This window comes from Dreissena polymorpha, chromosome 6 (genome assembly GCF_020536995.1).
Source record: "Dreissena polymorpha isolate Duluth1 chromosome 6, UMN_Dpol_1.0, whole genome shotgun sequence".
In the NCBI taxonomy this organism is placed as follows: Eukaryota; Metazoa; Mollusca; class Bivalvia; order Myida; family Dreissenidae; genus Dreissena; species Dreissena polymorpha.
In genome coordinates this window covers 95,486,797-95,510,963 of record NC_068360.1, presented here as the reverse complement: position 1 = coordinate 95,510,963, position 24,167 = coordinate 95,486,797, and the positions used below count along the sequence as shown (strand labels likewise).

Here is a 24,167-nt window from a genome sequence, read left to right as displayed (position 1 = left end):
CTACTGTTTTGATCAGATTATACAACCTCTATTGTCGTGTTGGTATATTGATCTCAGCTTTATATTAGGTACAAACCAGGTAAAAGGATGATTGGTTCATTTTAAACAAGACAGATAAAGATTGCGAAGCAAATTGTCCGTGGGATTTCTTAATTGCATTTTTACTAAATATTGACATTTTTCTGAGCTTTTAAATTTACGAATTATGATTCACATAAGCATTCTTCTGAAGTAAGACGCAACAACTAGATGTCGTGCCCAATATAATACTTTCACATTAAATGCATATTTAAACCGTGATGTAAATAATGCTTATAATACTTTTTGCACCATCGTTATGCATGTTTTACGATGCTCTGATTGTTTGACATTATTTATTCAATAAGCTACCGATTCAAACACTTTGTTTTTATAAATGAAATTTCTTATTAAGTATATTGGCTTGAGCTATTAATTGATTCACAAATCTTATTAAAAAACATAAGGTCAATTTAAGGACGTTAGCGAAGATTAATATTCATATAATTGTTGTTTAAGGAAACTATAAATCTGTATTGTAGAAGGACACAATACATAAATAATGCTATTATCAACAATACTTATGTTCAACATTGTAAACCTGAAACATGTTTTTATATGACTGACTTGATATAAAATTGGGAAAATACACTGGTTTTAAAAAATCTTTAAAATGTATAATATGTTTGGTGAACTTGAATGAGTTAAAAATTAGCATGCCTACATTTTGTATCCAATGTAGCCAGAATGACGTGATTTACATGAACTGAGATTATGTAAATAGATTACACCAGTTTTTCTATCAATTTCTGCCCGGAGACAATTTCTTTATACAAGACAAACATAAACCAAAATCTGCGTACATTGTATAACCACATAAACCACCGGATATTTTCTCAAAGGTTAAGCGTGTTTGTATTGCATAATAGTATTTAAGCTGATCATAAGATATGCCCGGAATACCCCGTGATAATCGTTGCTTTGCAGATCCACCGACAAACCCAACGTGTGTCATCGGAAATAATGTTATAACATCAAATTACATACGTGCAATTAAAAACACATCTATTACAATTAACTGTACTAGCAATAGCAACCCTCCTCCGATGAACTACACGTGGACGCTGCCTGGTGGGCTGAAACGAGATGGACAAATCTTCACGATACCAAACGTACTATCTAGCGGTACTTACAAACTGGATGTCAACAATGTGATGAACGCAAATTCTGCCCCGCAAGTCGTTAATGGAAATGGCAATGTGATATTTACACTTGACATGCTATGTAAGTTTCGTTAATGATTCTTACTTTTATGTGGTCGGCTTGTATTTGCATTTTTTAAAAATTTTGAATACTAAAATATCAAATTAAAGGGCAGATTCATTGATATTAATCCGTCAAGATTTAGGACAATGAATCTGATAGAGCTATTTCATTATGATTTTTTAATGCGTATCATTTGTGTTGCTCATCCTATGCTATTTAAATATGAATCATTCGATCAATGTTTTAACATTCACTTAAGTCCGAATTGCCAAGTTTGTTGAAGATTAAATGTACTGAATATTAAAATCATTGAAATTCGAGGAAAGAATCATGGATACAAAAACGTTAAGTCTTAGTTAAATTCACCACGCAGAGCTATTTTATTATGTGTGTGTGTTGAAAGGTCTATGATACTATGGTGGTGCACTATACATTACTCTATCGCTGTGTTATAATTCAATTCAGTCGCAGTGGCGGTGAGACCAATTGCGAATACAACGGTGTTACTAAACAGGACATTGTCTGTCGCGTGTCCATACACAGAAGGAAACCCACCAAAGACGAATTTCATGTGGAAACAAGTAAAGACATCGCGCGTTGTCGGAGTTGAGCAAAATCTTACTTTTCAAAATATGCAAATCAATGACGAGGGATTTTATAAGTGCAGAGTAAACAACACAATGGCACCTTCAGGTTGCTGTACACAGACGACATACGATGAAACAATATTTTACGTTGATGTACAATGTAGGTGAATGGTACATAAGAGTATGTGCGTATAGTTCAAAACTTTGCAAAAGAAAATTAAACAAAGTGATTTGTATAAGTTAAATGTTGAATATTGTTTTTAAAATTGCAAGGTCATAATTAGTATTTATTTATTGTAGATCCTTCCAGTATACAGAGGTTTTATGTCGACGGATTTGAAATTGCAAGGATTATTACTATAAACCAAAGTCAGACTGTGGTATTATTCTGCGAAGCTTATAGTGACCCTGTGGCTAACATGTTTCTAATAAATAATACTCGAAATGGACGCAATTTACTGACTGAAACACATAATAACACAATATCTGCTTCTCTTGAAAATGCGCGATGCGAATTTGACAAGGGGATATACCAATGTCAAGGGAACAACATTCACAACGCCGCCCAGCAGGTTCGAGAAATAGAGATCATCATCCGATGTAAGTCAATATTATAAAGCATACGTATGTGTGTTCTGAATATGAACGTTTGCGATAAGGCATATATAAACTGATGTTGTATTTCTCTTTTTGCAATTAAATTAATGTCGTCTAATGTTACATTTTATTTTTTGAAGGTGCTACGCGAGCTTCTCCTTTTATGCCTCCGGTATGAGTATGAACGTTTGCGATAAGGCATATATAAACAAATGTTGCAATTAAATTTATGTCAACTAATGCTACATCTTATTTTTTCAAGGTGCACCGCGAGCTTCTCCATTTATGCCTCCGGTACCTAAAGTTTGGACGAAAACTAACAGTAGTGTAACTCTTACGTATACTATTGTGGCTTACCCTCCTCCAAAAGCTTCATCGGCATTTGTTTGGCGGAAACAAGTAAATAATGAATGGTTTATTGTCAATGATGATACAAGAATTAATATTCAAATTTCCCAAGACAGACTGCAGACAAACCTTTCCATAGTGCAAGTACAGAAAGACGATTTTGCAACCTATACGGTCAATGTGGACAACGACATTGGCTCCACAAAACAGACATTTGTTATTGAAGCGAAGGGTAATAATATGATGTATTTCGTAGTTCTTTTTTTGGTATAACTTAACATATTTAATTGCCTTTATTTCGATCGCATATTCACACACTAATTCATTAAGGATGGGCATTAAGAGGCTGTTAAACATAACTATTTACAGAAAAGCCAGCTATTCCAGAACAATTCGGTATACCAGAAAATACGATAACAGACAGCTCTGTCATCGTTGAATGGAAACCGGTATTTAACGGTGGGGATGATCAATGGTTCGTTATTGGATATAAACAACAAACGGGTGAAAGATGGACTTACAAAACTATATTAGAACATATCGAACGAATATCGATTGAAGAATTGGTTGCTGGAACCTCTTATCAATTCAAAATGTATGCAGAAAATTCAATTGGAAAATCAGCGGAAACAAATGTTATAACAGTAACTACACGAGCCAAATCTGGTATGCATACTACTTTTTTAGTCTTATTTTTAAGGTTCGTACACTGTTTTTTAATATCTACATTAGGTAAGTGTGACGATCTGTTTGTCGGATCTATCTTGCAAAGTTCACAGCCGAGGAACCTTCATGTTAAGGTGATCGTTAAGGGGAGGCATAAAGATTTCGACTCTAAGCCGTTTCTATTTTTGTGGACTCAACTGCTAGATGAATTGCGCTAATATTTTCTTGGCTGAAAAATCGTTATGTGTATGTAACGTAATGTTGGCTTCAACCAGTTTGTGGGATTTTTTTTTGTAATTGTCATGACCCAACTTTAAAGTCGGGTATATATTCCTTTGTCAGTCCGTCCGTTCTTCCTTCTTTACATACGTCTGTCCATTTGCTTTTTTTGTCGGGCCAGACTTAAGAAGTATTTAAGTTACAGGGATGAAACTTTGTCAATTTATGAACCAGCATGTGAAACAACTGATTAATGCAAATACAGTTTTTTTAATTTGTGTCTCGTGCTCAAGAAGTAATTCTGTTTGAGGGCTGAAAATTTACAAACATGTTTACCAGCATGTAAACAACTATATAAATTCAAGTTTAAAAGATAATAAAGATTTTGTGAAAATAAACCCTTTTCAAACGAGTTAGGGCTTTGCCTGTTTCCAAGAATGTTTTTGAAGGGCATCATTCACTATGACAAAACTAGTAATTTTAAGTGTTATACTGTTTAACTATTGCTCAGTATTGAAGTGGAAATATTGCACTTGACTTAAACAAACCATTTAATCCGACGTATTATCCTAATGCGAATTCTTTAAAACATGTCGACTTATTGTAGACATACGCTGGCACACAGCTGTATTATGAAACTCAGTTTATTAATTGTAATTCAAACAGAAATATCATGTATTGTAATACTCATATTTTAATTACACTGCTGATGTGTTAATGCTCATAAACAAATCTGTGTTTTTGTTGATTTTGATCTATGAATAGGGCCCGGCAAGTTATTCTACTGGTTTAAACATGATTAGTAATGTATTGTATCTAATTATCTATACTGTGTGTGAAAATGGTTATCTCACATATACAACTCATTTGTGTGAGCAAGATTGTTATCCTGATAATATATCTGGACTTTCAACAACTATATATTAAGATAAATAACAAAATTACAAATACTATGCATTTCATTATGCAGACTATACTGTTAATTTACGGTGTTTAAGCAAGCAACATCAATCCGTAAAATATTATAATTCAGATCACTAGATTATTTTCAGGAGGTTCTTCAAACCAGTATTGCCATATTATACTACTAAAACTAATGAGCGGCAATCACTTTTTTAATTACTTGAATTATTGCTTATTTCAATAATTATTAATTGTGCTAACTATATTTTTAAAAAGGTGTAATAATCATACGAATTGTATGCTGATGCTGCATAATAACTATTGCTTAGATACATTTATAAAAGTTATGATACCATTGTCGAAAATGCAGCGGTATTTTGCTTCGCACATATCTACAAAAGGCTGTGTCATGTCACCATGTAACATTGACAATTGGTATGATATTTACATAATGAAAGGAAGACGCCTGTCGATTTTGAGTTTAACCGATCGAAAATTAACTATAATCTAGTATCAGAGATGTCGTGTTTAATACAGCATTTAAAACGTAAAACAGTTTTGTAATATTAAACGCATATGTTCAATTAGATATACAGATTACTAAGTTATTGAATTTCAATAGTTTATGTATCAATTGCAATTGCAGACCACCCCCGACAATAGCAAATGCTTATAAACAAATTGGTAAATAACCTTTACTAAAAACGACCCCGAAAACGTACAGACATTGTTTATTCATTTAATTAGATAATGGATCCTTTCCATCGGTCGGGGCTGCAGTGGGAGGAGCTGTGGGTGTAACTGTCGTGATAGTCATAATGTTTGGGATGTTTATATTATGGAAGAAATTTAAACGTATGTATAAACTTTGTTTTATGCAATAGCATTTTATAATGTATATGAGAGTGATCAATGACCATAATTTAATTAGTTAAATAGACCAAGTTGAATAAGTCCATATTTGCCTCCTCACTATATAGAATTATAGAAGTGTACATACATAAACAGGTACTCTGACGTTACAGAGCAACACACCGTTTTCAACCGAAATTAATTTGATTATTTTTTTGTGTTCCACCGCTTTTTATTCTTCTTAAAGAAAATATGACAAATAAAGTCAGTATTCAACGAATAAATATGCTTTCTCTGAGTGTGTTTGGCCTAAATAAGTGTTTGAACATTTCAGGTAATCAAGCCAGCGGTTCTATGTACGATGACTTATTCAATGGACAGTATGTAACAATAATTATAATTAAACCATACCTTGTTTCCCCGTTGTAAAATCCCACATACCCGCCGTTTATTTTTTAATGTCATCACCTTGGAACGTTATATTTTCGATAACTTATGAGTAAAACTTATTCATCCAATCACGTGACGTATCGTGGTAGCTTTCATTTTGTCTATGGTTATTGTGGTTCCAATTAAAACATAAAAGTGATTCGCAAGAGGCTAAATTTGATATGTTATGGTGGTCCAAACTAACAGTTGATGTGCATGACTACGAAAGTCTTCATTATTGAATATATAAAGTGTTTTTGTATAATTTATAGCTGCAGACTAGTTTCTAAACAGATCATTTCAAACTTTATGTTGCCTGATATCCGGATACATGAACTTGTTTGATCAACAATTGTTTATGTGCACTTTAAACACGCAATATATGCCATTATAAACCTAAAATTAGTGTTTCATTATTTTTTATGATACATGTTTAAGGAAAATGATATTTCATATTAAAAAAACTTGAACAAGAGAACAAGAACACAACTCTGAAAACGTAACAATCAGCCTGGTTCGGTTTAAGATTCACCTAATTTCTTTTCCGGTAGATGTCACGCTCATCTGGGTTCAATATTTACTATTCCCATTAACTGACTATGATATTAATAAAATATACTTCAAATTACTATCATGTTTAATAATTACCTACCCTCATTTAAAATGTATTTTATATAACTTCTATTCACAATCGGATACATGACTTGAAAAACCTACGAGAAACGTGCTATTGTTTGCTCCAGGATTAACGTCTCTGCTGTCAGTACCAGTTCCGAGTATGAAGCCTACCGAGTTGGTATGATCTTTAAATAGCAAATGCATACCATGTCATGTTTATTTAATAATATTATGTATGTCAGGGTGAACTCGTTACGATGATTTAATATTACAACATAATGTTACAACATAACGTAAAATAATGTTAATGTTAACAAAGTAATGTCAATATAGTTTAGAGACAAATGTGAAAACATAGGCATAGTGAAACGTCTAAAGCATTATCCGAACAATGTGGTACCATAATATCGATTTCAGGCAATATGCCTATTTCGAATTGAAAACAGAACAAGTTGCGACACGACACGTAACATAACCAATGCGCATATGTACAGTAAGTGCAACTCATTCTGGGGTCTTGAGGAGCACTTCAGAAAAAGAAATTTAAACCGGCGTTTCATTTCAGATTCCCAGTACAGAAACCAGTACGAAACACCCGCTGAAACTTCTTTTCATGAATATTCGGCCTTAACACATGGCGGCACACAACAGCATAATGTTATGAATCGTGCATCTGATGTTGCAGACAATGATTGTGCAAAGGAAGAAAACAGCTATGTGAATTTAGTGTTATCGAATACTGAAACTTAGTAACACATTGTTTTGGGATTTGAATTATAATGAAAAAGGAGTTATCATCTAATTAAACTACTTACCGAATGAATTGTATTAAATACGTTATGTAGTGTTATGTATCTATAAGAAGTATGTATATACTGATCATGAGCCGTTTGTAATTGGTATAAGAATCTATGTAATAGGTGATCACAGGTACTGTTTATAATTCAACATATAGAGATTATGTTCGAACGACGTTTCTAATGTCTGGAGTATGACATCGTTTACTACAAACATACTAGATTACATAAACACAAAATTGTTTTACAGATTCTTATCATTATGTCAGCTTTTCTGATACGCCTATATAGTTTTGTTTGTAAATTTGGTAAAAAAAGATTAGAGTTTCAATCACTGTCAATATGTTGCTTCTTTTGCATATAGATATAAACCATATTTGAGCTAATGTGCATCTATATAAACAAAATGTTTAAGCTAATGTAACATGTAAGACAAATACATCTAATAAGTTGATATGAGATTGACCCAGTTGCTTTCCATTGTTTAAAAAGTAGCTATTATAGTACGATTTATTGAAATTTTTCATTGTTGCTATAAAATTTAGAACCTTAATATAGGAGCTACTGTTACATTTTATACTGTGTTGAATTTCATCGTTTGATAAAATAAAAGGTTAATGTTATCTTTATATGTCTTGATAAAACTAAATAAATAGAAATTCTGTGAATTTTAGACCTTACTATGTTTATAACATATTTCTGTGCCTACAAAACAAGTTCATACATCGTCGACAACACTTCAGTACTGTCATCATTACTTGCACGAAGGTAATGAGTGTGCATTTATATTGATTTAAATGCAGGACTGGAACAAATGTCGCTTAATTGTTTTTGCAAAAGTATAGTAAATGCATTTTAAAGTTGAAATTTCTGAAATAAAATAGAAAATATTTAATGCACTGGAAACCATTTAAGTTAATCAAGAATCCGAATGTAAGTAAATGTTTATTTCTTTTTCTTTTTGAGAGATTAATTTTGTTAGCAAGTGTATATATGCTACTTCCATTGCCTTGGTTTTCTCTGAGGTTACATCATTATGCAACGATCGCTTGACTTTCCACGCTGAGAAGACATAAAGTTGAATTCGATTGTTTATTGTTTTAAGGCATTGCAAAACTGTACGACTTATAATTGTGTATAAGCGCCTATGGTGTCGCGGATTTGATTCCTATTAACTGTCAACAGGATTTCATTATTAATCATAACATCAACTTGATTCCGTCTTGTCTTCAGGATATGATTTGGGAAAAAAAACAAAAAAACATTGTTTAACGTATGAACGCAATTAAGTACTTTATGAACACTGACACTCTGTCGATTTGCCCATACGAAGTAACAACCACTAAATTGCTTACCCAACAGACATTTATAAGACAAAAACTATTTTTGTAACAATTGTGTTTGACTAAAGGGGACCCTGAGTTTATACAAGATAGGTCCGTATTAGTTTTTTGTTGTATTCCGTAGGTGATCAATTAGTTATTTCTGTGGAAAGAACAAGTCGGCTTGTTGCCAATATGATATGTTCTGCTCAATATTTATGCTTATTGTAAACTGTGAGCAAACAAATGGGGCTTTGTAAGCCCAGTAACAACACTCCATATGCTACACATATATTCCCGTCCAAGACGTTGTGTTCTATGAACCAGGTGCGTACTCTAGTTATGTTGTATCATTTGAGCCGCCTCGTGCGAAAATGGGTCTAATGATATATCAAAACAGCGTAGCTCCATCCATATATTGTAATGATGAATTATAATGTCCGCGTGTGATCTCACTTAAACTTGAGTGACTTTATAGCGGACAATGTAGCTCCGGACCGAAGTGCGCAAATGCGCATGTTGGTCTGGAGCTACACTGTGTTCATATGGAATACTATCCGTCCTCGCTCGACTCAGCTTATTTCTCATATGCTTTATTCTTAAATTCGCCTTATCGAATAGATCTCTTCAAATTGATCCATTCACTTTTAACTGAAGAAAAAAACGTGAAAATTACTCAAAATTTATCAAATAAAAAAAATATAAATATGAAATGCGTTCCATTGGTGATTTATAATTAACATAACGGTATATTATGTGTATGGTATTTTGCGGTAGTGTTATTTCATTACATGTTGTTAGTTAGGGAATGTTTTTTCAATATGCGAACATCTCTCTTTAAAACATAAATGGCTATTGTGATCAGGGGCATATGAATGAAGACTTCCATTAGGTAGTTTATTATCTGCTTTTTCCCCTTTCCTGAGATCACGCATTTGTCTGTTGTATTTTAAAATGTTAATTTACACACTTTTTATATTATTAAAGATGTTTTTGAATATCAAGGATGTTGTCAAATTGTTTATGTAACTTTCTATGGGTATAAATGTTACTAATGCTTTCAAAAAATCACAAACAAATAACGCAGCAATCCTCACCTTGATTAATTTGTAAAACCATAAACGTGTGCACTTTACATTTTAATTAGCCAAGAACATCTTTTTAATTGATATAAGGTAAATAAAGCACACTGAACGGTGAGCTTTCGTTTAAACACAAGAGAAGAGTTTTAAGTATTCGAAATACGCAGTTTGCACGGATTGCAAAGCATGGTCATGACTGCTATCTGCAAACCGGCTCATTTAAACCACCCCATTGAATGTATACAACAATCCGGACCATTTAAAGTAATGAATGTGTTCAACCGCCAATACAAGTATAATATCTCTTCCGCGTTTAGCACGCTAACTATTCAAATGCAAATAGGTGCGGAAATGTGCAAATATCATATCAATCGGTTGGTTTTTATGTTAGGTAGTTTTCCATGTAAGGGTCGAAGTGTACGGGTTAATTGCTCCCGCTTTCCGATGTATACATTAAGAGCTAAGTCAATACAACTTTTCACTTTGGCAACCAAGAGAAGACTAATAAAAGCTAAATTTCGATTCGATTAATTGAATTTTCAAACACAAATTGAAATTATTTATTTAGAAACAAAACTAAAGACGTTGAATGTAGAGGAATAAGGAAAATCGTAGTTTTATTTGCAAAAATACTGGACATATGTTCAATAACACAAAAGTACGTTACGAAAGTTTCATTGATTTTTGTGAAATCAAAATCTTAAGTTACGGCAATTCCAACTGACTGAGTAAATTATTTGCTTTAAGGTCATTTACTGACGTACGATACATGTTAATTCACTGGCTAAGAGTCTAAATTCAATTACAGTTTACGAGACATACCTGTCTGACTGGCTTACAACGCATAACTATCTCACTGGCTTACGACGCATAACTATCTCACTGGCTTACGAGGTATAACTATCTCACTCGCTTACGGCGCATAACTATCTCACTGACTTACGAGGCATAACCATCTCACCAGCTTACGAGGCAAATCTATCTCACTGACTTACGAGGCATAACCATCTCACCAGCTTACGAGGCATAACCATCTCACTGGCTTACGAGGCATAACTATCTAACTGCCTTAAGAGGAGTAACTATCTCACTTGCTTACGAGGCATAGCTATCTAACTGGCTTACGAGGCATAACTATCTCACTAGCTTACGAGGCATAATTATCTCACTGGCTTACGACGCATAATTATCTCACTGGCTTACGAGGAATAACTATCTTACTGGCTAACGACGCATAACTATCTCACTTGCTAACGAGGCATAACTATCTCACGGGTTAACGAGGCAAACCTGTCTGATTGGCTTAAGACGCATAACTATCTCACTGGCTTACGAGGCATAGCTATCTCACTAGATTACGAGGAATACCTATCTTACTGGCTTACGACGCATAACTATCTTACTGGCCCTTACGATGCATAACTATCACACTGGCCTACGACGCATAACTATCTCACTGGCTTACGAGTCATAACTATCTCACTGGATTACGAGTCATAACTATCTCACTGGATTACGAGGCATAACTATCTCACTGGTTTACGACGCATAACTATCACACTGGCCTACGACGCATAACCATCTCACTGGCTTACGAGACATAACTATCCCACTGGCTTACGACGCATAACTATCTCACTGGTTTACGACGCATAACTATCACACTGGCCTACGACGCATAACTATCTCACTGGCTTACGAGTCATAACTATCTCACTGGATTACGAGGCATAACTATCTCACTGGTTTACGACGCATAACTATCTCACTGGCCTACGACGCATAACCATCTCACTGGCTTACGAGACATAACTATCCCACTGGCTTACGACGCATAACTATCTCTCTGGCTTACGAGGCAAAACTATCTCACTGGCTTACGAGGCATAACTAAGCCACTGGGTTACGAGGCATAACCATCTCACTGGCTTACGATGCATAACTATCCCACTGGCTTACGACGCATAACTATCTCTCTGGCTTACGAGGCAAAACTATCTCACTGGCTTACGAGGCATAACTATGCCACTAGGTTACGAGGCATAACCATCCCACTGGCTTACGATGCATAGCTATCACAATGGCTTACGACGCATAACTATCTCTGGCTTACGATGCATGACTATCTCATTTGCTTACGACGAATAACTATCTCACTGGCTTACGACGCATAACTATCTCACTGGCTTACAACGCATAACTACCACACTGTCTTACGAGGCATAACTATGTCACTGGATTACGAGGTATAACTATCTCACTGGCTTACGCGGCTTAACTATCTCACTGGCTTACGAGGCATAACTATTTGACTGGTTAACGAGGCATAACTATCTCACTGGCTTACGAGGCATACTTCTCTCACATGCTTACTAGCATACCTCTCACACTAGCTATCGAGTCATACATCTCTTACTGGCTTACGAGTCATACCTCTCTCACCTGTTTACGAGTCGTAACCCTCTCACTGGTTTACGAGTCATACCCCCTCATTGGCTTACGAGTCATATCTCTCTCACTGGCTTACGAGTGATACCCCTCTCACTGGCTAAAAAGGCATAACTATCTCACTGGCTAACGAGTCATACCTCTCTCACTGGCTTACGAGTCATACCCCTCTCATCAATGGCTAAAAAGGCATAACTATCTCACCTGCTTACGAGTACGTTGTCTCTAAAGCAGTGGTGTACGAGTCGTAACTCAATAACTTGCTTATGAGTAATTACTCGGTCACGGGTTTACTAGTCGTTAATTAATCACTGGCTCTCGATTCGTAAATTACTCAAAGGCCCATGCGTGTAAACCCCCCTTCCTGGCTTATGAGTCGTAATTCACTCTCTAGCGTATTAGTAAATCTCAATAATAGGTTAACAATAGTATTTCACTTCCTGGCGTTTTAGTCATATACACGTCGTTCATCATTCATAAGCTTTCGAGTTGTAACTCACTCACTGGCTTCCTACTCATACTCTCTTACAAGCTTTCTAGTAGTAACTGACGCACACATTCGCGAGTTGTAACTCTTTCACATGATGAGTCGTAACGTAGGCACAAACTAATGCATGATCGTCCCCGGTTCAAATCTTAAAAAACAAAACAACGTGCATGCTAGGAACACATCTAAACGAACAGCATCAGAATTATTAAAGGGAAAACATACAGTTATCATGGTATTTAAAGTGTTTTCATTTTTAATAGAAATTGTACACATACATAAAGAAGCATGAAAGAGCTTATACATGATCAATATCTTTTTAAATTAAATTGCTGAAGTTATAACTCAATTTAAAATCCAACACCTGCATTCGATTTTTTTATAGAGTTCTCAAAATGATTTTTCAAATTATGTAACTGCTTGCGGTACGGCTTTATATGAAAACATTAAACATACCAAATTTATCAATATATGGATGTTTTATTTTCATACCAGTGTCGGACTATTTTAATTTAAACAAATGCTCGTTTCTGTGCTGTGTTAGAGTTTTTAAATTTAGCTTTAATGATATTACTAAGATTAAACTCTATCTTTGGACTGGTACACTAAACGGTTAACGTGTATAGCTTTGAGTGTTTCGACGTATTAAGTTTCGTGTTAATTAAAATGTGTTTGAAATGTGGATGGATAATTTTGACAATTTTGTCAAATGCATACCATATTGGTAAGAACTGTACATATACAAATATCAACATAAACCTACATGATACAATTCATCGCGTCTAACATGTAAACCTGTCTTAATATCATAATATTAAAAGCATGATATATAATGTTGTGATACATATATAATTCTTGTTTCACCGTTATACATATGTAGTAGGGATGCACACGAACTACTGCAAAACATAGTGTATGTAAGTACTACTTTAAATACCATGGAAGTATATACTGACGTGTAAATATCATAATATACTGTGCGTAATTATGCATTGACACGTAATTCAATTTTTTTATCCGACATATATAAACTTAATAGATTGATATTAAATATGTTATCGCTAATATCAAGTTACATGTTTATTTTTAATGTTAGGACACACCTATGTTTAAATTGAACTGTTTTCGTTTGCAAGGCGCTCAGATTCCAGTCTTGACATCCAACGCAACATTGGTAAATGTTAACGAAGCCTTACAATTAACCTGCACACATTCGACTTCAACAGCTGTAAGATGGTATCATCAATCAGCAGGGGATAGCACCTCATCTACTATCCTTGCACTGAACAACGCCTGTGAGTTTGCACCCACGCCTATACCAGATGTATTTTCTACCTGCATGTGCAAAGGAACGATATTTATGTGCACATTGAGATCCCTGGACACAATTAATAATGGGGACGAGTGGAAGTGTTCGGTAACAGAAAACAAACAAGCAATATTCAGTAATGAGATAACAATAATAATAACAGGTAAACACAATGTTTATTTGTGCTTTTATTTTAAATAATAACACTCGCTTAAATACGTATGAAAATAATTTTATGTGTTGAATTTTAAAAAGAAGTAAATAGGTTACATATTGAATGTCGATATTACGATGTGCATAAAGTGTCGACTAGTGACAGTTGGTTATGTTGGTGTTTGTAAATTGAAGTTTGAAATGCAAATACAACTATATATATATATTATTATTATTATTTAATTTTATTTATTTATTTATTCATAACAAATTGCAAGTACTCTTATTAGCTATATAGGTTTTAGTTCCCGTAGTATGTGCAACTCTGACACCAGATGTACCTACCATATCCGTTTACCCAACATGGCAATCAGCTACATACGCTGCGTATCATCAGTAGGACTTCCAGCACCAACCATCACGTGGTACCTTAATGACAAAATGCCTTCTGACTACAGTGATGATGTGGACCTTACTGGGTATAGCAGCAGTTTAACAGTAGCTGATGTGACATCAAGTATTCTTACAATGACGCCTTCCACAAACTATCATGATGCAAGGATGTACTGTAATGTCTCTTACAGATATGGAAAAATCATGTCCAACAGGATTCTGAGAATCAATTTGTTGAGTATGTGTTTTGTAAATTTGCAGACATGTAATTGATGTCTTTAGTATTATATTTCTTCGTGGCGTAAGTTATCCTTTTCTCGTTCATAAACTGAATTTGGTATAATAAATGTATTAACGCCGACTGTTCAAACGAACGTGGTATGCTTTATTTGTATTAAAGTAATGTAATTTGCGATTACTATCAGTACATGTCATGGTAGAAATGCTGTTATCAAGTGAAAGTCAACCACCTGAATAACAAACATGAAGTATATACGTGCAACGCATATCACATATCTTTCAGTAAATTATATTTAATGGGCTTTGCATTAAAATAACAAAGTTTATATTAATTCGAATTTCACGGCATTACGTATCTCAAAAAGTAAGACCATGCGTGTATGCATTTATTATTTTAGGCTATTCAACTAAGCCGATAATAAGGTACAACATGGTATTTGCACCATCAAGTATATATGTGATAAAAACAGTAGACGCTAGAATGTTCCTCGTCCGGCAATCCGCAGCCGAGCTTTTTATGGACCTTATTTAACGGCTATCTAATTAGCACCTCGGTCATAACATAAAACGTTCCAACAAATAACGACCAGAAACAAATAGTATGCAGTGCCGCCAGTGTTTTGGATCCAACGAATGGACCGAAGATATCGGCTGTAAATACTACAGTGTTAACTATGAATATTTTATGTAAGTATTTTCAGATAAGATGTGCCATTTACGGTGATTATAAACTTATATATTCATTACAGTAAACTGTGTAATGATCGCATCGTTATTGTATTAATATCACGAATCCATGTATAATGTGTCGTTTTATTATCATGTAGTAGAAGATTGTTGCAATAAGATAAGAAATGCTGTTGCACTGTAACGTTCTGCAAAAGAGGCATGTAATCGTATATTCTACGAAATCAAAGTATATGTTGTTTAACAATATTTTTTGGTAACTGTTCATACCAAAAGGTATGTATTTGCTTTGTTTCAGCAGCAACATACCCGAAATTAAATGATTATTGAACTGATCAAATAAATATTAGTTGTTAAATAAATAATCAAAATGTCGCATAACATATTGTTCTTGCATTAAAATATGATTCTTTGGGAAGTGTGTGTTAATCGAACGGAATATCTATATAAAGTAGAATTTAATAAACTTGTTAAATTGAAGAGCTTACCGACATAGACTGTAATGCAAAACACATATTCAACAATGCATGTGACATGTTGTCGAACAGTAAAACTACTTTATTTACTTTATTTATTTATAGATCCTCCGTCTTCTCCGATATGTCAAATCGGATCATTCCTGGTACAATCAAACATCCTACGGGCTGTCGTCAATGAACCCTTTACAATGACATGTTTCAGCAGAAGCAACCCTCCTCCTTCATGGTATACATGGATACTCCTATATGGTATAAAACTGAATGGTGCTCAACTTTCCATTCAAAGCATGCAGACAAGCGATAGTTTTCAATACATACTTGACGTGGTCAATGAAATGAATGCAACGTTCGCACGGGATGTTGTTAACGGGTATATAACCGACTCGTACACATTTGGAATTTTATGTGAGTATGTTTGAATTAATAAATTTTAAACTTGTTTTAAAAGGTACGAATGTCAATTATCTCTATCTGAATGATATAATTATGATGGAAACAAACATAAGCATGTTGCTATCACATTTGCAAATACAGGTTTGAAATATTGTAGATCCAGTGACAAATATCTTCTATCGTGAGCAAACTGATCAATACATAACAATTTCAACTATAACCGTTATTAGAGGTCGAATGGTCAGATTGGGATGCAATGCCTTTTCAAATCCCGCAGCGCGTTTTTCATGGGTATTAAGTGGTGTTGTAGTTGCAAACGGCACTACTTGGAATACTAATTTCGTCGACAACACTGTCATTGTGTGCATTGCAACTAATACACTCGACCCGACTGGGATAAAAGCGAGGATCACTTCAAGATCTTGGAATGTTTCCATCGATGTATTATGTAAGTAGCTGTTTCCTGTATGCATATATTATCAATGGTATTGGATTCTCAGAACAATATGGAATATTGATTGGATATTAAGCGGCGTTTTTTTTAATGTCAGAAAGAAAAATATGCTATATGGTTATTTTGATATGTTCCTTCAAATGTTTATATTAGCACCATTAATCTAATTAGTGTAATATTTTATAATCGTATGCGATCATTTGAATAATCCGATTAACTTATCTTGTATATGTCATTTGCAGTTCATGTTCACCGTTTACTTCTGCCACTACATAATGCATTTTGTCTTATATCTCGTATACGTAGATGCTCCTGAGACGCCACAATTCACTTTTCAAACTTGTGCAACGTATTCTCAAACGAATCATATGTGATGATCCGAGGTCATTCCGTCTCTGGCAGATGTACTTCGAAGAGTGAACCGGGCTCAAAGTTTTTATGGACAACGGCCAATAGTGGCATTGGGGAATGTTTCTTTATCAACAACGTCAGTAGACAACACAGTGGCAATTACACGTGCATTGCAAATAATGAAATGAACACAAAGTTTGGTGGGATTATCAATGGAACAAATGAGTCCAGTTTTTATCTAAACGTCTAAGGTAACTTGCTATTTTGTATAATGTTCTATTGATCTGCATTAAAAAAATCCAAATGCAGTTAAACATGCTCTTGTTTGTTTTTATGGCAAATGGTACTCGGTGTAACCCATGCTCTGTGTTTCAGCACCAGCTGATGCTCTGTTCATTGGTAATGTAACGGTTTCATTGAACACAACGTTATCAGTCACCTGCCCATACACGATTGGAAACTCAGCGGAGACGAGATTCACGTGGTTCCGCGGAAATACTTCAGCTATTGGATCTCATCAAAATCTGTCTCTGTCCAATGTGCAGCTCTTAGGCGAAGGATACTATAAATGCAGAGTCAACAACACTATGGACCCTACGGGATGTGCCACTCAGGAGGCATACGATGAAACAACATTTTACGTGGATGTGCAGTGTAAGTAAAAATAAGAGTGTCATAAAGGGAGCATAGACAAAACGCCATTGTCATAAGGAGCGAAGTTCACAAATACGCTCGTTTATTTATTTATTATCATCGGTTTGTGTATATTTTAGATCCTGCGAATATAATAAGATTTTACATCAACAGGTCAAATTTTGCATCTTGTTTAACCGTCAATGAAAGTCAGACTGTGACACTACTCTGAGAAGCTGACAGCGACCCTTTAGCAAAACTTGAACTCGTAAATATTACGAAAGGTGATGAGCGCTTATTAATGAAAGTGAACAACAACATAATATCCGCTCATTTATCGAATGCGCGATGTGAATATGATATGGGAGTATTTACAAATGTAAAGTAAAGAACATGCATAATGCACTACAACAGGTTCGCGAACTGAGTTCAGAGTTTGGTGTAAGTGAAGTTAATTTATTCCTTTTGTCGTCGATGTCTTCATACTTCAAATTGGCTGACTCATATTTGTTATTTATATTCAATCAGGTTCACCAAGACCTTCACCATTTGCTCCACCGATTCCCGTAGTATATTGAAGAAGTGCATCAGCTATTTTAACGTTCACTATCGTGGCTTATCCTCCCACAAATGACGTATCAGCATATGTTTGGCGTAAGCAGGTAGATGGTGAATGGGCAACACTGCACAATAACAGCAGGTTCCAAATTCGCACATCAAACGACAATCTGCAGACGAACCTTTCCATATCACAACTGCAAATTGACGGTTTTACAAACTATTCGATCCGTGTTAACAATCCTTTCGGATCTACAGAGCAAATATTTGTCATCCGAGCGAATGGTATACTCGTTTAACACTTGCTTTAATACTATGATATATGTAATAGTTACTATCAAACAATAATATTGATTGCGCAAACTAGTTTTAAGAACAATTGAAATAAGTATTAATGTATAACTTTTACTGACAAGCATTCTAGAGAAAGGATGCATGGAACAGTACCAAATTTATTGACTTTTGATTTTACAGAGCAGCCCTCTATGCCACAACAACTTCTTGTCGTCGACGCCATGGTGACTGAACGTTCAGTCACAGTCCAATGGACACCTGGATTTAATGCCGGTGAAGACCAATGGTTCATGATCGGTTACAAACATGCAGGAGATGAAACCTGGACTTACATGAACGTATCTTCAACAGTTAGTCAACTGAGTATTGGGGAATTAGTTCCGGGCACCAAGTATGACGTAAAAATGTATGCAGAGAATATCACGGACAATCTGGTGAGACTACTGTGTTAAGTGTGACAACACAGTCTTCAAGTATGTATTAATGTTTTGAATTTGATATTGTTTTGTGTGCATGAATGTATGCTTTTTCATATAAATTGCTTCGCTAAATATATGGACGACATGCACACGCGTTTAAATATTTAATATAATTCTGCATCTGTAGGCTTTATATTCGGAACTTGTAATGGCAGCAGGGACATAGGCTCTCGGCAAAACATGTCTTGATTCTTATGTGCATCCATCCCGGAGACAAATACATAAAACATACATATTTCAATGAGTTGAAACCACCTATTGAACAACGAAATGTTTATTTAAACAAATATAAGTGATTAGACTCTGTCCATTATATAAAACATCAACATGGACACTATCACCAGGCTCACCTAAGCATGTGCAGCAACATATTAACTGAACATATTGAACAGTAGAAGCTTAGGCACATACGGATAAAAGTGAATATATATAAGCGCAAGAATAAATTAATGACAACACTGTATGTACGATTATGACAATCGTTCATTAAGAAAATGAAAATATTGACACGTTAACATTATGTTTATGGTTATTTGGGTTTTCCCTATTCCGCTATTAATGTGTATGAACATCACTATACAACACTATTAAAAAGTGAATAAAGGAATATAAATGTTTAAATAGAAACTCGCACTCTTGTACATTTAATTAGATAACGGATCCTCTCCACGTGTCGGAGCTGCAATAGGTGGTGCTGTAGGCGGAACTCTTGCGGTAGTCATTTTCGTGGTGCTGTGGAAATATAAGAACGCGTTTAAACGTATGTATATACTGGAATAAACGTAAATGTTATGGTATACATTACTAGCATGGCCGAATTCATATAAGAATATATCGCGTTGACAGTAAGTAACTTCCCTCAATACAGTTTTAAATACGTAGGTGGATAATGCTTATTTACCCTCCCTCTTCGGTTAAATATTCCTAAAAACTGGTCCCATGCTATGATCACAGTGTGAACAAAGCGAGTGTCATACTTTATCGTGGGGAGTTCAATACATTGCTGTAATTGAATCAATTATTATTCTAAACAAATGAATAGCGAAATTAATATGTCAGACTATGATACGTCGATAAATTAATGATGGACCAATGAATTGAGCGTCGTATCACCCTTTGGCAAACATGTTAATTGTTTGTTTAACGGGAGTCCAAACTTCATTTTAAGGCAAAGCAAATGCAAAGAAAATTAACAATTGTGAATTTCAGTTATTATTTCAGAGACGGATATGTATCATTATACTACGAACATACACTAGAAATGAAGTGTAAGTAATGAAAGTAATTTGATTAATACAATAAACTCACCTTAAAAATATTTTTAGATGAAGTTTATGTTTCATGTATACTAACTTGTTATAATGAGCCTTTTTAACTATTGACTTTAAATCTGCATTATTTTTTTTTAATTTGAAAAAAGTCGTCTTTACAATTTGTTTTAAATATTTGCCACGTTTCGACATTGATGGTATTATGTTTAGTATTGATCTCCTCCGACAAAAAAAATACTCGTTAAAAAAAACACAAAAGATAATGGCATGTTCATATAAATTAGTTTGGGATTTGGGAATGCCTAAATAACACAAAAATTATCAGATCCGTGTGATATATTGAATCGTGTACTTTCTAATTTAAGCGGTATATGATCAATTGTTTTAATACACATTTGTCAAAATCTTACATACAATGCTATAATTATTTTAATATTTTAACGCATAGGTATTAATATGATAATATAACCAGTTGTATTAATATGAGTCTTAGCACCAATTGTTTTATATACTAAGTATACATTTTGTTTCACATTTTCAGGTAAACCTGGTGAAGGTGCTCATTACACTGACCTGTTCAATAGACAGTATGTTACCATTTGTATTTGTTAATTAAACATTACATTTTGCATTTTTATTTCCAACTCATTAACAATGTACCACGTAATCAATTTGTTTAGAATTCTGCTTGATGGAAGCAAAAATATGAATAATGCCATTTCTTGCTCCAGAGTTGATGTCCCTCCTGCCAATGCCAGGTCCGAATATGAAGCCTACCGAGTCGGTATGACCTTGAATATGTACATGTAAATGCGTGTCATTTTATGCTTATATTTATATTTATATATTTATATTAATATAATGAAATTAAAACAATGTTGTTAAATTTGACAAATGAAAAATATATAATCTATAATCTATAATACATACACAATGAAATAGAAACAAGAAATATACAAAACTCAGACAATCAGCGTGGACAATACCGTTTAGATGGCATGCTTAAAAATGCTAATTGTGTAATATATATTACATACATATCGTGTTATTAATATGTAAAATAGTGTAATCATTCTATGCAAAGGAAGAAATGTACATGATTGCAGTGTCGAAATATTCGTTCAATGTTTCTTTTATTTCGTTTGACTCGCAGAATGATGACAAATTATATTTTATAAATTAAATAGAATTTATTCAAGAAGTTTAAAGAAATGTGCGATTATACAAAATTGTATAAATGCAAGCACAAGTAAAATATAGATGGTTTTCTAGTAAGGTAACTCATTTCGAAGGCCTCATTTAGCGAAACTATTAGAATTCTTAGTATGTGTTCTCGTTTGATAATTATTGTTCCGCTTATATTGTATGCATGCACACATTTACCACTTTAAACTATATACTTGTCAAACAACACCATGTAAATACTACTAAGAGGAAATAAAGAGTTCATTGTGCAATGACCTTCATGATTGACTAAGGCCTCTCTGTCAGCATCGACATTCTTATTCATGTCGCTTATATACAGACCACATATGGTACTTAACTCATTATATCAACGTGCATTACTTGCAAAATGTTTTATGATTATCTTTATGTTATCATTAGAAGAGGAATGTTGTGCAAACACAAGTTTAATTTAAGAGTGTGGGTTACAATAATGTATTGTAGTTAGTTAAGTTTCAATATTTTATTTAAACATTTGTATAAATTTAAACAAACAAAGACAATACAAAAGTTATTGGTTGTGTTCGAAAATCGCAGTTTTTTTTCACTTGGTGAATACCATTATATTTATTGACGAAAATGTTGCCGCTGTATTAAATATGGCAAGAAATCTAGATTAAAAGTGATCTTAGTCAGCCTAATAGAAATATTATATTTCAAATAAATTATAAGAGGAAAATAAGTAATTTACTCTAGGGTCTATTAAATTCGATATTTATTACCATCAAACACGTGAGAATATATTCAATACAGCATCAAACATAAACAATACGCATTGGGATATAGAATGAAAATCATTTTGGGTTTTCAACGTTAGAAAGATAGCGAAACAATATAAAATGAATTCGAACAATTGTTTCATTTCAGAAGCCCAGCAAACAAACCAGTACGAGACACTTGCGGAAACTTCTTTTCATGGATATTCGGTTTTATCACCTGGTGTAAAACATGATTTTAGTGTTATGAACCGTGTAAATCAAGTTACTGAAACTGATCGTGCAATCGTAAATCAGGACAATGCCTATGTTACTTTGTCGTTTTCAGATTGTTAATTGTAAGTATGTGTTGAATGTGCATTGTGTTGATACAAGCAATATTTGAATTTAGATTGTTTAATATTTTTATTCATACTGAAACAAAAAGGGATAAATTTAATTGACCATAAGCATAGATGTATTTAATTTTCCGATAAGAATGCAGCTTTTAAATTCAACTTATCAACGCGTGTTATTATCATACCGCTTTACGTTGATGAAATAACGACTTTATTCTTACAGATATGAACATAGAAAATATCTAATAGTTTAATAATAAGTTTATGATTTTAAGTGGAATATTTAACGAATCAAGTGATTATAACTGTAACAGATAATACACTATTTAATTACCTATAGTAAACATATGTATGACGAAAATCCGTTACATAATAAAAGCGTTTACCAATTAAAGGGATACAACTCAAATATATTTTACACTAATGTTATTGATATCGTTATGCTATTATTTTCGTAAAACAATATGAATATACACAAACGATATGTATTACATCATTAACATTATTTGAAAGATATTACTAGATATATGGTGGTTATTTGAATTAATTAAACACCTTTTGAATCATATCTTAAACTAAAGATCGTTCGTAGCACATTATTAATGTACATGTGTTTGTTACAAGTGTTATTTAGGGACACTGTAATGTGTTTTTAGTATGAGAATGTTGTGCATATAAAACAATTATTTATCGATCATAGAGATTGTATTTTTGCGAGAGAGTTTTACACTAAATGAAATGAGCAGTTTCCATTAATTAACTACAGACACAAAAAGTAAAACAAAATCAACAGTTCAACGTGCAGCTTGTGTTTGGAAACTATTCAAGCACCAGTGACAATTTGATGACGTAAACATATGAACCATGTAAAATAAAAATACTATTCAAAATGTATTGTGTTAATTTAATATGTAGTGTTTGTTTTGCATGCTTTCGTTTTAAGTAATTGTTAACAAATGGTTTATTGACTGAATAATCAATTATCTTTTAAACTTTGTTCTTAATGTACATGTAATAATGTCAACACCACCAGTATTATGCTACTCGATCAAGTCGTCATGAAATCTGATGAGCAATCACTTCAACCTTTGATTGAATAATATATCACCATTTTTTCGATAATTTAGACGGTCCTCGATCTCGTGAGGGAATCGTTATATAAAAAAACCCGCTAAATATGTTATTTTCTTTGGGTGACATTGAGCCATTCAAATGCCTTAACACCGGTTAGTGCCATACTTTGGCTCTCACATTCTAGCACTTTAAGTGTGTTATGTTAATTGTTTAATGTTTTCAAATCTAACTTTGTATAAACATATTAAATAAATATTAATATCTCTCTCTATATGTTACGTTTTTAAGATCGCCCGTTGCAGCACATTTAAGCGAACCTGATCACACGTTTGATTACATTGTACTGTGCTGTATTGAAGCTAATGAAAAATGGTCAGATGAAACACAAAAACTTCGTGAAACATACTGGACAAGGCTACTCAGCACTTTTCAGCCACATGGAATAGCAGTGCGTAACACGCAGTTTTATTCAGCGTAAAAAA

General features: G+C 33.8%; 1 protein-coding gene and 2 long non-coding RNA genes across 4 annotated transcripts in view; all 3 read left to right on the top strand.

The window, feature by feature from the left end:
• Nucleotides 1–8,195, top strand: part of LOC127833555 (hemicentin-1-like) — a 10,324-nt gene extending 2,129 nt beyond the window's left edge. Inside the window, exons 4-12 of the mRNA XM_052358861.1 lie at nucleotides 1,006–1,302; nucleotides 1,750–2,031; nucleotides 2,172–2,471; nucleotides 2,731–3,048; nucleotides 3,186–3,482; nucleotides 5,352–5,459; nucleotides 5,791–5,836; nucleotides 6,629–6,681; nucleotides 7,069–8,195. Coding sequence (XP_052214821.1) covers nucleotides 1,006–1,302; nucleotides 1,750–2,031; nucleotides 2,172–2,471; nucleotides 2,731–3,048; nucleotides 3,186–3,482; nucleotides 5,352–5,459; nucleotides 5,791–5,836; nucleotides 6,629–6,681; nucleotides 7,069–7,253 — 1,886 coding nt within the window. The 3' untranslated portion in view covers nucleotides 7,254–8,195. The remainder of the gene's footprint in view (nucleotides 1–1,005; nucleotides 1,303–1,749; nucleotides 2,032–2,171; nucleotides 2,472–2,730; nucleotides 3,049–3,185; nucleotides 3,483–5,351; nucleotides 5,460–5,790; nucleotides 5,837–6,628; nucleotides 6,682–7,068) is intronic.
• A 5,051-nt stretch (nucleotides 8,196–13,246) lies between these two features.
• LOC127833565 (uncharacterized) lies at nucleotides 13,247–15,500 on the top strand. Its single transcript, XR_008027479.1, has 3 exons — nucleotides 13,247–13,363; nucleotides 13,776–14,111; nucleotides 14,407–15,500. It is a non-coding gene; the product is annotated as an uncharacterized LOC127833565 (long non-coding RNA).
• Nucleotides 15,501–16,002: 502 nt separating this feature from the next.
• On the top strand, nucleotides 16,003–23,863 carry LOC127833563 (uncharacterized). Of its 2 annotated transcripts, XR_008027476.1 has the most exons (11): nucleotides 16,003–16,305; nucleotides 16,451–16,741; nucleotides 17,054–17,349; nucleotides 17,474–17,752; nucleotides 18,260–18,574; nucleotides 18,764–19,056; nucleotides 19,715–19,822; nucleotides 20,272–20,330; nucleotides 20,875–20,920; nucleotides 21,065–21,117; nucleotides 22,425–23,863. It is a non-coding gene; the product is annotated as an uncharacterized LOC127833563 (long non-coding RNA). The 2 variants fall into 2 exon arrangements; XR_008027477.1 differs by lacking the exon at nucleotides 20,272–20,330.
• Nucleotides 23,864–24,167: the final 304 nt, after the last annotated feature.